The following is a 13,936-nucleotide window of genomic DNA, read 5'->3' as shown; positions in this document are numbered from 1 at the left end:
ACTAACAGATTTCATAGAAATCATAGAATCACAGGGTTGGAAGGGACCTCAGGAGATCATCTAGTCCAACTCACTGCTCAAAGCAGGACCAATTCCCTGCTAAATCCCCAAATCTCTAAATGGCCCCCTCAAGGATTGAACTCACCACCCTGAGTTTGATGTATTTGGTCATAAGGTTTCGTGGGTAAAAAAACCACTTCCTCAGATGTATGGAGTGAAAATTACAGATTCAGGCATTATTATACATGAAGAGAAGGGAGTTACCACCCAGTGATTATGGGGTCAGTATTGGGCCAAGGACAAAGACCACATCAAGGACTGGCAAGAGCGGTGCCAGAGTTTCTGGCGCCCTCGGCAGAATTCAGGGGGCGGCATTTTGTGAACACCCCGTGGGGCACGCGGGAGCTTCCAGTTCTGCTCCTATCCCGCCGCTGAAGAAGGACCCACTGCCGAAATGCTGCCGGCGACAGCAGCAGTCATTGAGCTGCTCAATTGCCTGCCGCTGTTTTCCATGGCACATCGGCAGAAGGTCCTTCTTCAGCGGTGCTACGGGAGCAGAACCGGAAGCCCCCGTGCGCCCCGTGGGGAGCGCACAAAATGCCGCCCTCCGAATCCTGGCGCCCTAGGCGACTGCCTAGGGTCGCCTAATGGAAGCGCCGGCCCTGAGGACTGGTGACATGACCATTATCACCTGACGCTGCACAGACTGGCCTAGGGACTATGGGGAGGGTCAATGAGATGATTATCAGACAAACTGTGTCTGAGCGTGTCCATCCATCTCCTTATGCTCTTCTGCCAGGTTCTGGCTGTAGAGGGAAAGGTTTGCCCAGTAGCGAAGGTGTTAAATTACCCAGGCTCTGTTCTCTGCTCTGTGTGAAGTGAGGCAAGTCACTTATTCTGTCTGGGCCTGAATTTCTCCTTTTCTAAAAAGGAGGAAACAGCCCTTCCCCATCTCACAGCAGCAGAGGCATCATATGGGTGTGGGGGAGGGGGGAAGAGGGCACATGGGGTCATGTGTCCCCCAGATTTGCTGCCTGGTTTGCAGTGACCATGCTCACAGAGACTGAGCATGTTCAGTAACATCAGCTGAAGGTGCTGCCCTCACTCTGCCCCCACCCCCCACACTGCTGGCAGGTTGTCTCTGCACAGCAGTATGGTGAGGCTAAGCATGTTGGCATTTGTGAGGTGCTCAGACAGTGCAGTGATAGGGGGCAGGTAAGGACCTGCAATCACTAGAAGTGCAGCTGTTTCCTGTCACATCAGATCACAAAAACATCACATTGGGGTTGTCACAAACTTGCCTGATTTCACACTGACTCTTTCACTAGCTGGTGTTTCTCTTAAGACGCCAGCTCCTGGAATCCTGTGATTATGTGACAATCTCAGCTCTCACTTTAACAAAGGTCAGTGTCTTGCTCTCATGGCTGAGTAGAAAGGGTTGAGAACGTGACCAGAGCGAATCATGAATGCTCCAAAACAAACAAAAACTCCAGAATGTAATTTTTTTAGAAGAAAACCCCTCGTGTTTCCTTCAGCGAACCTCAAGATTTTTGATTATGTGGTGCTGGCAACACTGCCTTGGCATTGATCCGTTTGTTTTCAGGCCTCTTGTCTCCAGCAAAGGCTCTAAGGACCTAAATATAAAAATGAACACATATGCTGGTGCAGGGCAGGAGGCGCTAAGGGGAGAGGAGAGCCGTGCTGGGAGCAGAGCAGCCCCAGCCAGAGCCAGAGAGGTGCAGCCCAAGAAGCTGAGGTGGAGGCAGAGCATCTGCAGTGCTGAGGCAGAGGGGAGCTGCACGTGGGGCAGTCTGGATCTGGGTGCAGGTAGCAGCTGGAGAGAGTGAGGGGGACCCTGAGCAGAGAGCCTGGTGCAGGGAGATGCCCCCAACCAAGGGGCCTTGCATACCATACTTGGAGGAGCATAACCCTGACAGGAGGAGATGGATGCTGGGAAGAAGGGTCCTGCCACCTAGAGCCTGAGAGCATCTGGCCACCACTAGAGCAGGTGTCTAACCTGCAGCATCCCTGCAGCACAGCCAAGGCCTCTGAGGAGCAGTCTGTGAACTGCCCTGACATTCCCGAGACACTGGTTGTGGTTCCCCCTGTGCCCACAGAGCAAGGTGACATGTTTTCCTTTCATCTTTCCCATTTTTTTCCTTAATTTTTTTTTTATTACTTGCCGTTTAATAAATTGTATTTGTTCTGAGCTCTGTGCAATGGTCAGGGAAGAGATGAGGGAATCTTGCGGAGTGGAGAGAGCACCCCACAGAGGGGACACCCTAGCCCCTGTCCTGAGTGACCATGACAAGGTTGGAGATTGAGCCCAACAGGAATCCTGGGCCCAGCCTTGTTGGGGTTACAAGAACTCTGCCACACAGAACAGTGGAAGGGGAGACCTCGAGGTCAGGCAGGTCTCTGGGTAAAGGGAGTGGGAGTGAGGACTCAGATCCTTTCACTCTCTGATTCACTGGGGTGGCGCATAAACCAGGAAAGTTCCCCACACTAGCGGACTGTTTCGCCCACCTTTTTTTGTGCACATCTAATGGTTTTTGCTAAAATTAATTCAGTATTTTAGGAAAAAGCGTCATAGCGGTCACCAAGCAAGAGCTAGCTGGCTGCAAAGCTCTGATGCCACCAAACATTTGATTCGTGAGAACCTCTGGGCTAGATGATCGATTTGTGACGATCCCTTCTGACCCTAAAAATCTGTGATGCTAACAGAAGCCAGACACAGAGAGGCGAAGCGCAGTGCGGGATATCGCTAGGACCCAGGAGCAGACCGGGGAGGCGGCTCTGGGGCAGCGGAAGCGCTGGGCTCCGGCCCGGCAGCAGGACGTGACTCGCAGCCGCTGCGGCGACTCAGGCTCCGGCGAGATCCCCGAGCCCCGGCGGCTGGTGCTGGAGAGCCCGGAGCCCTGGCTGCAGCCGGGAGCGGGGAATCTCCAGCAGGGCCCTTCCCGCTGCTCCCCAGGAAGCCTCTCCCAGCCAGGGCAGAGCCCCAGCCCGGCCCGGCCCCTGCCCCGGGGCCCCGCTCGGAGGGAAGGTTTGAGAGAGACCCGCCCCCCCCGGCACCCCCGGCTGCAGGGGAGGTTTGGCCCCAGGCTGCCTCCCAGCGGAGCTGGCTGCGATCCCGCCCCAGGGGCCCGGGAAAGCTGCCGCCAGCCCCGGTGGGTGCGGGTGGAGGGGAGCCAGCCCGGGCCGTGCTGGGGGTGGGACAGACGCACGTAGCCGGAAGGGACTGCAAGAGTGGGCTGGGGCGATTGAGGGGAGCAGATAAGTGTGAGGTCGGGGGCAGGAGTGAGGTGCAGGGGCAGCTTGCACCGAAGGGAGGATGGGGTGTTGTAGGGGAATCAGGGCGTGGGGGGAACGATGGGGCTGAGGGAAGGAGGCTGGACTCGAGAGAAGATGGGGGGGGGTCACTGCGAGGGAAAGGGGGAATGTGGGAGGGGAGGCTGGGAGGAGACAGAGCAAGAGCAGACTAGGGGGGGAGGGAGAGCCCTGGGGCAGGGAGAGATACAAGGCAGTTCCCTTGTGAGGGGGCTGCCCTGCCCAGCTGCCAGTGGTGATTTGTTCCCCTAGAAATGGCCAAACTAGCAGTGAGGGTGGGCGGGGTGACCATCTGTCCTGATTTGGGCAGGACAGTCCTGAAGTCAGGGCCGGCGCTTCCATTTAGGGGACCTAGGCGGTCACCTAGGGCACCAGGATTTGGGGGGAGGGCATTTTGCACCCTGGGCGGCAATTCGGCGGCTGGGGGGGTCCTTCCGTGCCCCAGGTCTTTGGTGGCAATTTGGCGGCGGATCCTTCACTCGCTCCGGGACCTGCCGCTGAAGGGCCCTGAAGACTGGAAGCGCGGAAGGACCCCCGCCTAGGGCGCCAAAAACCCTGGCGCCGCTCCACCTGAAGTGCAGAGTACATGTCCTGATCCTGGGCTGAATGACTGTGAGACACCATTTGTCCGGGATTCCCGGTGCCAGGGCTCTGCACCTGCCCCAGGCTCAGGGGCAGCGCCAGCCTGTTCCCCGTGGGCGGGGCTGAGCTGAGCTATGAGGCCCCGCCCCTTACTCCTCCTCCTTCCCTGAGTCCCCTCCTACTGGCCAGGCCAGAAACCAGAGTCAGGCCATAGCATGAGCCACCCAGGGACCCCAGGCTACTTTGAGGAGCCCCAGAGCCTCCCCCTGCCCTGGGCAGTGCACGCTGGGGGGTGGGGATACAGTCTGGGGGATGTTCTCTCGCACCCCAGCCCAGGCTCCCTGAGCTGCTCTGATCATTCCATGGCCCGGCTCTAGGTTCTGACGGGGGAAAGAGGAGAAGCAGGGTATCTGGCTTCAGGTGGGACGGGTGGAGGGAAGAGCTGCCCCAAGGGGTGGGGGCAGGTGAGAAGAGGCCTGGGTAAGGGGAAGAAGAATTGAGCAGCTTTTTTCCTTGGGTTTGAAGAGTTAATGTGGGCTGCCCCCTTCTCATCTTGTACTGGGACAGGCTATTCGGGTAGCGGTCACATTCCTGGCTGTTGTTTTGTTGTCTTGTTTTATGATGAGTGAGATCAGAGTAGGTTTTATTTTATTTTGTGAAATATTGAGCTGAAAAATTGCTGAAGCTTTATTTTAGCTAGTAGACTTCCCCCCCCCCCTCCCCCTCGTCCCCCCAAGTTCGACTCAGATCCTGGTTGACTGAGTAAGAGAGAAATTATGGTTCAAGTCTGGTTCCAGTTCCATTAAAAACTACCAGTTCAAACTGGTTCTCTAGTTCTCTTCTGGTGTGAGTCCAGGTGGACAAATGAAATCTTCAGCTGCTGAACTGTGCCTGGGATCTGCTGGGGCAGCCCAGGAAGGCCCAGTCATGGGAGGGCACCTCTGGTTACTGTTAAGCAGAGGAGGCTGGTGTCTCTCTGTCTCTCCCTGCTCATAGTATTAGAGCCCAGGAGTTAATTGAGTTTCCTGGGTCAGTTGATGTTGTGTCCTCCCTTGTGATCCTGGAGCCCAGACTAAGCAGCTGCTGCTCCCCCAGGGGGTCTGTGCCAGGGAGAGACCTTCATTAAAGTCCTGTCTGTGCCCAACCCTGGGCTTTTCCCACACCAGCTCCTGAGCCGGAGCTGGCAGGGGAGGAAAGAGAACAAACAAACCTACAAAAACAGACTCCAACGAGAAACTGCAGAATTGGAATTAATTTGCAACCTGGACACCATTAAATTAGGGTTGAATAAAGACTGGGAGTGGATGGGTCATTACACAAAGTAAAAACTATTTCCCCATGCTAGTTTTTTCCCCTACTGTACTCACACCTTCTGGTCAACTGTTGGAAATGGGCCAGCCTGATTATCACTACGAAAGGTGTTTTTCTCCTGCTGGTAATAGCCCATCTTAATTGATTACTCTTGTTATAGTTGGTATGGCAACCCCCATTTTTTCATGTTCTCTGTGGATATATATCTTCCTACTGTATTTTCCACTGCATGCATCCGATGAAGTGGGTTCTAGCCCACGAAAGCTTATGCCCAAATAAATGTGTTAGTCTCTAAGGTGCCACAAGTTCTCCTGTTCTTTTTGAGGGAAAGGGCTGGGGCCGGGCAGGACAGTGACTCTGCACAAAGGGCCTGTTTCAGGGACTTGCTGGTGAGTTTGTACCAGAGGGGGAGGGGCTCCCCATGAGTCGGCGAGTCCCGGAGCTGCTGCCCCCAGTGACACAGCCAGGCTCACACTGGAGAGCCAGTGCCCATGGGAACGGGACAGTCCCCAGTTCTCCCAGGCACAGGAGGAGGGAAGGAGACAGGAAGGGGAAGGGTGAGACCAAAAGGGGCAGCAGGAGCAAGAAGTGGGGAGGGAGGTTCCCAGCTCCTAGCCCTGCCCGGATCCATTCCCTGCATCCCCCTGGGCAGACTGACTCTCCTGGGAACTAGGGGAGGAGCTGACAGAGGAGAAGCCAGTTCCTGCCCTGGCCGAGTCACTGCACTGCTGGGGGGATGAGCTGCCCTCGGGGCCAATGTCGGGGAGGATCTTCCAAAGTGACTCCTTTGATTCTGCTCCTTTCTAGACTTTGTCTTAGTGACTCCATCCCTGGGGAGGTTTAAAAGTGTCTCAGGGGGTTCGTGCTGGTGGGAGTAGGCTAGGTCTGTGTTGTAATAAAGTGACTGAGGGTTTTCCCAGCGTGGCAGAGTCCAGAGCGTCTGTCTGCAGGGAGAGGGGGTGTGACATGGACCCAAGCCCCTTCTGAAACCTCCCCCATTGCCCCTCTCACCCTGACAGGCAGAGGAATCACGTCCACGTTTCACTCCAGATCATCCTATCTTCCAGGACACAGGGAAGGGAAATGGCTGTGATGGAGCAAGCTCAGGTGGAGTATTTTCAGGGAGTTGCAGGTGGGGTTGATAGAGAGTGAGAGGGGCAAGAAAGACATAGGATGAAGCAGGGAGGGGACAGTGTGTGTAACCCCTCTATGACACATTGAACCTGGGCCTGGTTTTCTAAAAAAGGCCCATTGGCAGGGGGGATTCCCCCATTTCTGAAGCAGGAAACACTCCACTGGGGAAAGCTGGGAAAACTAACCAGACTCCCAGTGCTGGAACCTGGACTCATTACCCAGAAACTGCTGTGAAATATGAAGGGAAGCTGTCCCTGGCTCAGTGCTCTGCTTCCCGGATCAGCCTGTGGCTGGCAGGCGTGTGGGAAATGAGAAGACTCTGCCCTGCTCTATGTGCTGGGGGCCAAGGAGCTCTCACCTTCTCCCACCTCCTGAAGCCTCCTGGCTGCTCTGAGCAGTAAGGGTCTGAGTTTGTTACTGTGGCCCTCCCAGAGCTTTGAATTCTTTTCCTTTTCCTGTGCCTAGTGGCATTGTGGCTGGGGCAGCAGGTGCTGAGTGGGGGACTCTTGTTGTTTCAGATGCCGGTGACCTTCGAGGAGGTGGCTGTGTATTTCACCCAGGGGCAGGGGGCTCTGCTGGACCCCGCTCAGAGAGCCCTCTACAGGGACGTCATGCAGGAGAACTATGAGATGGTGACCTCGCTGGGTAAGGGAATCCTGTCCTCTCCGTTATTAGGTGCCATGGGGTCTGCATGTCTGACTCTGGTCAGGTTCTTCCCTGGTCAGTTAGATTTGAGGAGGGTCACGTAGTCCACAGCTCCATTGTGAGAGACTTTCTTCTCCATACCCCCTTTGAGGGAACAGAAGAGTCAGAAGCCTAATGGACAGGCTAGTTCATCCCCATCTCTCCAGCTGACAAGGGGCCAGAAGCAGGGTATTGCCCTGTCTGTGTTATTTCTCCTTCACACACCATTCACCTTCCTTCCTGGAACTAGCTCCATCCATGGGGACGCTCTCGGTTCTGCAGGCTTGGAAATAGGCAGCAGTTTAACACCCGAGCTGTGTGTGTGTCAGCAAGTCCCCAGATCATCTACCCTGAGACCTCCTAGTGAGGGTGTAACAACACCTCCGCACGCTCAAATGTCTGCTGCTCCCATAGAGTTTGAGTTACCACAGTCCCATGTAGGATCAGTTTAAACTCAGGGAATGTTCCTTGTGACAAATACTCTACCAATGCTCCATGTGTCCTGAACTTGCCTGATTTCACCCCTGTGCAGGATTCCCCATTCCCAAACCTGACCTGATCACCCGGCTGGAACGAGGGGAAGAGCCGTGGATCCCGGATCTCCAGGCCTCCGAAGAAAGGAAGAGCCCAAGAGGCACCCACAAAGGTGAGGAGTCAGGGAAACTGAGACAAAAACATGTGGTGAGTGAAGAAAAAAACTCACGCTCCCAAAATGTATCATGAGTGAGAGCTCTCAGTTCTGCCCCATCTCACCCAGGTGAGGGCTGCAATCAGCAGGTGTGACTGAATTTTGCTTGATGATATGACAACTTCTCACCCATCCTGTTGGTTGTTGGGAATTTCCTCCCTGACTTGACTTCTCTGGGAGTGTTGGGGTGGGATGTGGAGGCAGAATCCAATGTCTCCATCTCCCAAACAATCACTGTGTTGTTCGTTACCCCTGTGCTATTCCCCTTTCTGTCCTATCTCCTTGGCACAGGCCGTGACTCCTTCTGGATTCTCTCTCTCCCAGCAGGTGATAGGACGGTGAGTGAGAACAAGGAGGAGAATCAGCAGGAGGAAGGTCCTGGGAAAGTGGTATCGCAGGAGATGGTTTTCAGAAAAGCTGAAGGGAATTTTTCCCAGTGCTTGGAACAGGGAAATGCCTGGAGAGATCGACACAGATCAGAGATGCAGCTGGGAAACTATCTCAGGAAGAAACTGGATGAATCCATTCAAAGTGGCGGAGGATGGAAGGATCCCAAGGAAACCATAGTCCAGCAGACAAGTCACAATGAAGAGAAACCTTACAAATGCCTTGACTGTGGGAAAAGTTTCCGTTTCAGTGAAAACCTTCTTAAACATTGGAGAAACCACACAGGAGAGAAGTCCTGCGAATGCTTGGACTGTGGGAAAAGCTTCAGTGAGATGTCAAATTTTATTATACATCGGCGATTCCACACAGGAGAGAGACCATGTAAATACCTGGAGTTCGGGAGAAGTTTTAGTCAGAGGTCACTCCTTCTTGCACATCAGAGACTGCACACAGGAGAGAGACCCTATAGATGCCTTGAGTGTGGGAAAAGTTTCAGTTTGAAATCAACCCTTAATAGACATCGGAAAACACACACGGGAGAGAAACCACATAAATGCCTGGACTGTGGGAAAACTTTCAGTCAGCGCTCAAACCTTGCTAAACATAGGGGAATCCACACAACAGAAAGACCATATAAATGCTTGGATTGTGGAAAAACATTTGGTCAAAGCTCATACCTTATTAAACATCGGAGAATCCACACAGGAGAGAGACCATATAAATGCCTTGAGTGTGGGAAAAATTTCATTCGTCACTCAAACCTCACTAAACATAGGAGAATCCACACCGGTGACAAACCCTATGAATGCAACGACTGTGGGAAAAGTTTCATTGAGAGAACAAAACTTACTAGACATCAGGCAATCCACACAGGAGAGAAACCCCATAAGTGCTTGGACTGCGGGAAAACTTTCAGTCAGAAGTCACAACTTCTTATACACGGGAGACTGCACACAGGAGAGAGACCTTATACATGCCTTGAGTGTGGGAGAAGTTTTAGTCAGAGCTCAAATCTTATTACACATCAGCGAACTCACACGGGAGAGAGACCTAATATATGCCTTGAGTGTGGGAAAAGGTTTAAGCACAGTTCATCCCTAATTAATCATAGGAGAATCCACACGGGGGAGAGACCCTATAAATGCCTCGAGTGTGGGAAAAGTTTTATGGAAAGTTCATCCCTTACTAAACATGGGAGAATCCACACGGGAGAGAGACCCCATAAATGCCTCGAGTGTGGGAAAGGTTTTATAGAAAGTTCATCCCTTACTAAACATGGGAGAATCCACACAGGAGAAAGACCCTATAAATGTCTTGAGTGTGGGAAAAGTTTCAGTTTGAAATCAACCCTTAATTCACATCAGAAAACCCACGCAGAAGAAAAACCCCATAAATGCCTGGACTGTGGGAACACTTTTGCTAGGCACTCATCCCTTATTAAACATAGAAGAATCCACATGGGGGAGAGACCTTAGAAATGTTTTGACTGTGGGAAAAGCTTCAGTAAGAGCTCAGAGCTCACCAAACATCAGAGAATCCACAAGGGTGAGAGAACCTAGGAAACACTTGACCGCAGGAAAAGATTCAAGTTGACTTCACACATCACTGACCACACAATAGAATCTGGGGGAATCTTCATTTGGTGCTCCCGGAGTATCAGGCACCTGCAAATCCACAAAGGGAAGAAACCTCTGGGTTGTTCTCAGTGTGGAAAATGCTTCAAGTGGAGCTAACGCCATGATGGGTATCAGAGACTCCTCCACACAGCAGGGAAATTCTCTCAGGGCCCTGACTAGGGCTAGTCATGGTGACAAACCCATTTCCTCGTTCCCACACTCATCAGGGGTGTTTGGCTCCCAAGGATCCAGCTGCCCATCGCTGGGGTGAGATCCAGCAGCAGCCGGTCAGTGACCCTCTGGCTCTGCCTGGTCTAAGCAAACCCCAGGCAGAGAAGGAGAAGCACCGATCAGCCCCTCCTCTCCCCTCCAGCCCGCCCTGCAGTCCTGGCTGCTGAGCTGATGGGCCACAGGTGGGGGAAGGGAGAGGGAGAAACTCCGCCAGCCGCTCCCTCTGCCTGGCTGAAGTTCCCGCCTCTCCCTTCCCCTCCCAACCGGGATCCCCCTGCCATGGAGATGAGAAGGACACTTGGACCAGGCCCCACCTTCACTCTAGACACCTGTCCTCAGCCCCTGAGATGGGCTCCCCCACTTACTTGGAGCTGTTCCCTGCAGAGCGAGTGTTCCTGGGGGCTGGTAACTCCTCCCCTCCCCAAATTGCCCAGGGCGCTGGGCTCCAGGGGATCAAATAATGAGGGACCAGACTGATGGGTTATGGGAGGAAATAGGATTGAATGGCTGGAGCTGGGAAGCAGGGGGAGCTGGGTGCTGGGGTATCGAGTGTTTGAGGCTCATGGGATTAGAGGCGAGGGAGAGCACAGGGATAGAGAGGTGCTGCCTCTCCTCACTAACCCTATCTGCCCCTTCCCCCTCTGCATTCAGACAGCACCACTGAGAGGGGCTGATTCCCACAGGGCCTTTTGTGGGAGGCCTGGAGATCCCCTCTCTGCCTCCACAGCATCAGCCTCTGGACATCTATGGTAGGAATGATGGTCAGGATCAGCCAGTGCATCTTTGTGACAGTGCACCGGATTTCCTGGTGTAAACTCACCCCCGGCATCTTATGTGTAAGGCTAAGATTTTGTCATGGATATTTTTTAGAAAAGTCCTGGACAGGTGACAGACAATAAAGAAATATTCACGGAAGCCCGTGATCTGTCTGTGACTCTTACTAATAATATCCATGAAAAATGGGGAGGGAGAAGGCTCCAGCATCCATTGCTGCGGGGGCTCTGGGGTCTCATGGTGGCTGGGCAGCTGCGGGAGCTCTGTCTCGGAGCTCTGAGGTCTCCCCACCATTTGTGGCTCAGAGCTTCTGGCCCCCTCGCTGCCTGTGGCATCCAGGAGCTGTGGGGGGCCCCAGCTGCCTATGGTGACTCAAAGTCCTGGCAGCCACGCACGGCAGCGGGAGCTGTGGGATACCCACACAGTCTGCAGCAGCTCAGAGCTCCGAGGGGCAGCTCTCGGCTGCCGTGGGTCACAGGGGGACCCCGCAGCTCCAAGCCGCCATGGGCTGAAGTCACAGAGGTCTCTGGAAGTCACAGATTCCGTGACTTCTGCAAATCTATAACAAAATCGTACCTTTACTTATGTGTTGTGACCCCCTCCCGTTCACAGGGTGATCATTAGTCCCTGAGTTCCCCCTTTGGGGCCGGATTGTCTCATTTCCAAATAGTCTCACCTTACTCCGGGCTGTGCTGAAAAGCATTTAGGTGTTTGAGCATTTTCTCCCTTGTGGACCAGAATTAACTAGATGCTAAAAAAGTGAGAGCAGGGACAGTAAAAAGTGGTGTTTTAGCTTCTGTGCTAGTTTAGGGCAATGGGGTGAGTCTGAGGGATTCCCTCCTTCCCCCAACACTGTCACGGTCCACTCTTGATAGAGCAGCCTCTGTCCAAGCAATGGAGAGTTTTATCCTGTCTCCATCCTACCTCTCCACCTTCCAAGGTGTCACTTACCACCGTGTCCCTGGCTCTCCATGTTTAGGAGTCACAGTTTTGATGTCTATGATCTTAAGTCAGATCCTGGAGGGCTGGAGAAGGAAGTGTCACACACCTGGGAGTGGGAGGGGAAATCCCAATGAACCTCAAAGCACAGTTTGACCTTTCAGAACTTATAGCCCTGTTTCCATCTATTGGTAAAATTGCTTCCTGACTTTTTCTAGGCTAATCCAGATTATTTTTAGATGGGAAGGTTTTTTGTATTTCTCTCTCATTCTTTAATTATATTGATGCTAAAACTTTTGCAACTAATACAACCAAATAATGAGGTGAGAAATGATGCCTTTTTAGCCACTTCAGAAGAGAATAGGTATCTTTTTTCCCCTGATTTTGAATCTTAAAGGATTCTCTTAGATTTCACTTTATGATATGAAAGTGTTTTATAGCCCACCCAAACATCAGAGAATCTACAAGGGTTTGTGGGTTTCTCTCTCTTCATGAAGGCCGTTAGGTCACATACTTCGATATTGGTTTAGTTTGACAGGATGTAGCTCAGATTTGTTGAGGAATTCACGAGACAAATGGTCATTTGCAGAATTGTCCTTTTTTAGATTTGATTCTAATCTTTCTCTAACTCTTTGTCATGAGATTTTTGTGTGTGGTTTAAACAATGACAGTGATCAGTATCTCTCAGCAGAAACATGATAGGGCTAGCTAAAGTCACACTGCGAGAGGCTGAGACCGCAATGGGGAAAGAAGTTACTGCCTGATCCCTGCAGAGATGTGAAGTACCATCGGGAGTGGGAGAAGGTGGGGGTAACAGAGCTGGGAAACTGCTGGGTTTGCTCCTCAGAGACAGATGGCTGAAACTCAGAACTGTGAACTCGCTGCAGAAACTAGAATTGGACTGTGTGTATCGTGTGTAGCTGCACCTGAGCTCTAAAGGGCCATGAACAACATCCCAAAAAGAATGAGGGAGGAGGGGCAGCATCTCCCTGTTGCTGAGATGCCGAGGTTGGGCGCAGGCAAGAAGAGATCCGGGGATGTCAACAGACCCGGGCCAGCCTTGAAGCCAGGCCAACACCCAGCATTGAGGCCAGGGAGAGATGGGGAACCTGACAGTGCAGCTGGTCACTGTGACACGGCATCCCATATCTTTATAGAGATGCTATTATGATATGGTTATGGCATAACTATGATGTATTTTAAACAAGATAGGTCATGTGACAGATCATTGTAAAGGTTATAATTTACTGAACATGATTATCCTATTTGTATGCGTGTATCATTTTTGTATCTAGAGTTACGAATATTGACTCTGTATCTGTATTATAAATGTGTTTACACCTGGGGAACGATTCAGTCTAGATGGCTGGCTGGTAAGTGCCATTAGAGAGAATAATAGGTCTTCAACAAAGCTAATCTCCCACCAAGGAGCCTTCCTGAGGAAGTTTCAAACCACCTCCAGGTCATGGCTGCTGTGATGCTACAGGGTCATGTGACCAGATCACCTACTACTGGACTCCATCTTGGAAAACCAGTGTTTTTCCACTGAAAGGTGTGGGAACCAAGCTTGGCGACAAAGGGATCCCACCATATGCACAAGCTATTTAAGGCAGGGGAGTGATGACATCATGGTTCTTCCCTTATTCCCTGCCCAAAGGAGACTCTGGGGAACAAGGACTGAACTGGAGAGAAGTGCCGAATCCAGGTTAGAGGGGTTTCTAGCCTGTGAAAGGAATTGCTGAGAATTTTAAGCTGCAAACAAGCGCAGCTGACCCCTTAAGAATCTCTGGAACCGGCTTAAATCATCATTTATGGTGAGAAGCAGCTTTTCATATCCAATCTCTTTAGTACATTAAGCTTAGATTGTGTTTTGTTTATTTGCTAGGTAATCTGCTTTGATCTGTTTGCCATCCCTTATAATCTATCTTTTGTAGTTAATAAACTTGTTTTTGCTTTATCTAAAACCAGTGTGTGTGTAAAACATAACTTGGAGCAGAAAGCTGTGTCTATTCCTCTCCACATTGAGGGAGGGGGTGAATTTCAGGAGCTTACACTACAGTTTCCTGTGCAGCGCAGGATGGTATAATTTTTGTTTTAAACTCCAGAGGGGGGTGCATGCCTTAGGAACTCTCAGGTGCCTTAGCTGTGCCTTCCCATGCAGAGCTGATCACAGATTCTGTATGAACTGCAGCTGGGTGTGTCCCTACCTGTATGTGTGCTGGCAAAGTGCAGACTGAAGCTTGGGAGAGGGCTTCGCAGG

The 13,936-nt window shown here is 52.1% G+C and overlaps 2 protein-coding genes across 4 annotated transcripts in view; both read left to right on the top strand.

Annotated features, from left to right (window-relative positions):
* The window catches only part of LOC116823721 (zinc finger protein RFP-like), a 415,971-nt gene that overhangs the window by 12,815 nt on the left and 389,220 nt on the right, over positions 1-13,936 (top strand). The gene's annotated exons all lie outside the window — the stretch shown is intronic.
* Positions 5,555-13,640, top strand: LOC116825476 (uncharacterized). 2 transcript variants are annotated; one of them, XM_032781534.2, is made up of 5 exons: positions 5,555-5,612; positions 6,243-6,330; positions 6,876-7,002; positions 7,574-7,687; positions 8,054-13,640. In XM_032781534.2, exons 2-5 carry the CDS (start codon positions 6,307-6,309, stop codon positions 9,589-9,591), a joined length of 1,803 nt encoding a protein of 600 aa, XP_032637425.2. In that variant the 5' UTR covers positions 5,555-5,612; positions 6,243-6,306; the 3' UTR covers positions 9,592-13,640. The 2 variants fall into 2 exon arrangements, with proteins under 2 accessions (XP_032637425.2, XP_074927699.1); XM_075071598.1 differs by having other exon boundaries at positions 5,582-6,330; positions 8,057-13,640.

This window comes from Chelonoidis abingdonii, chromosome 12 (genome assembly GCF_003597395.2).
Source record: "Chelonoidis abingdonii isolate Lonesome George chromosome 12, CheloAbing_2.0, whole genome shotgun sequence".
Classification (NCBI taxonomy): Eukaryota; Metazoa; Chordata; order Testudines; family Testudinidae; genus Chelonoidis; species Chelonoidis abingdonii.
This window is presented reverse-complemented; position numbering and strand designations above follow the sequence as displayed.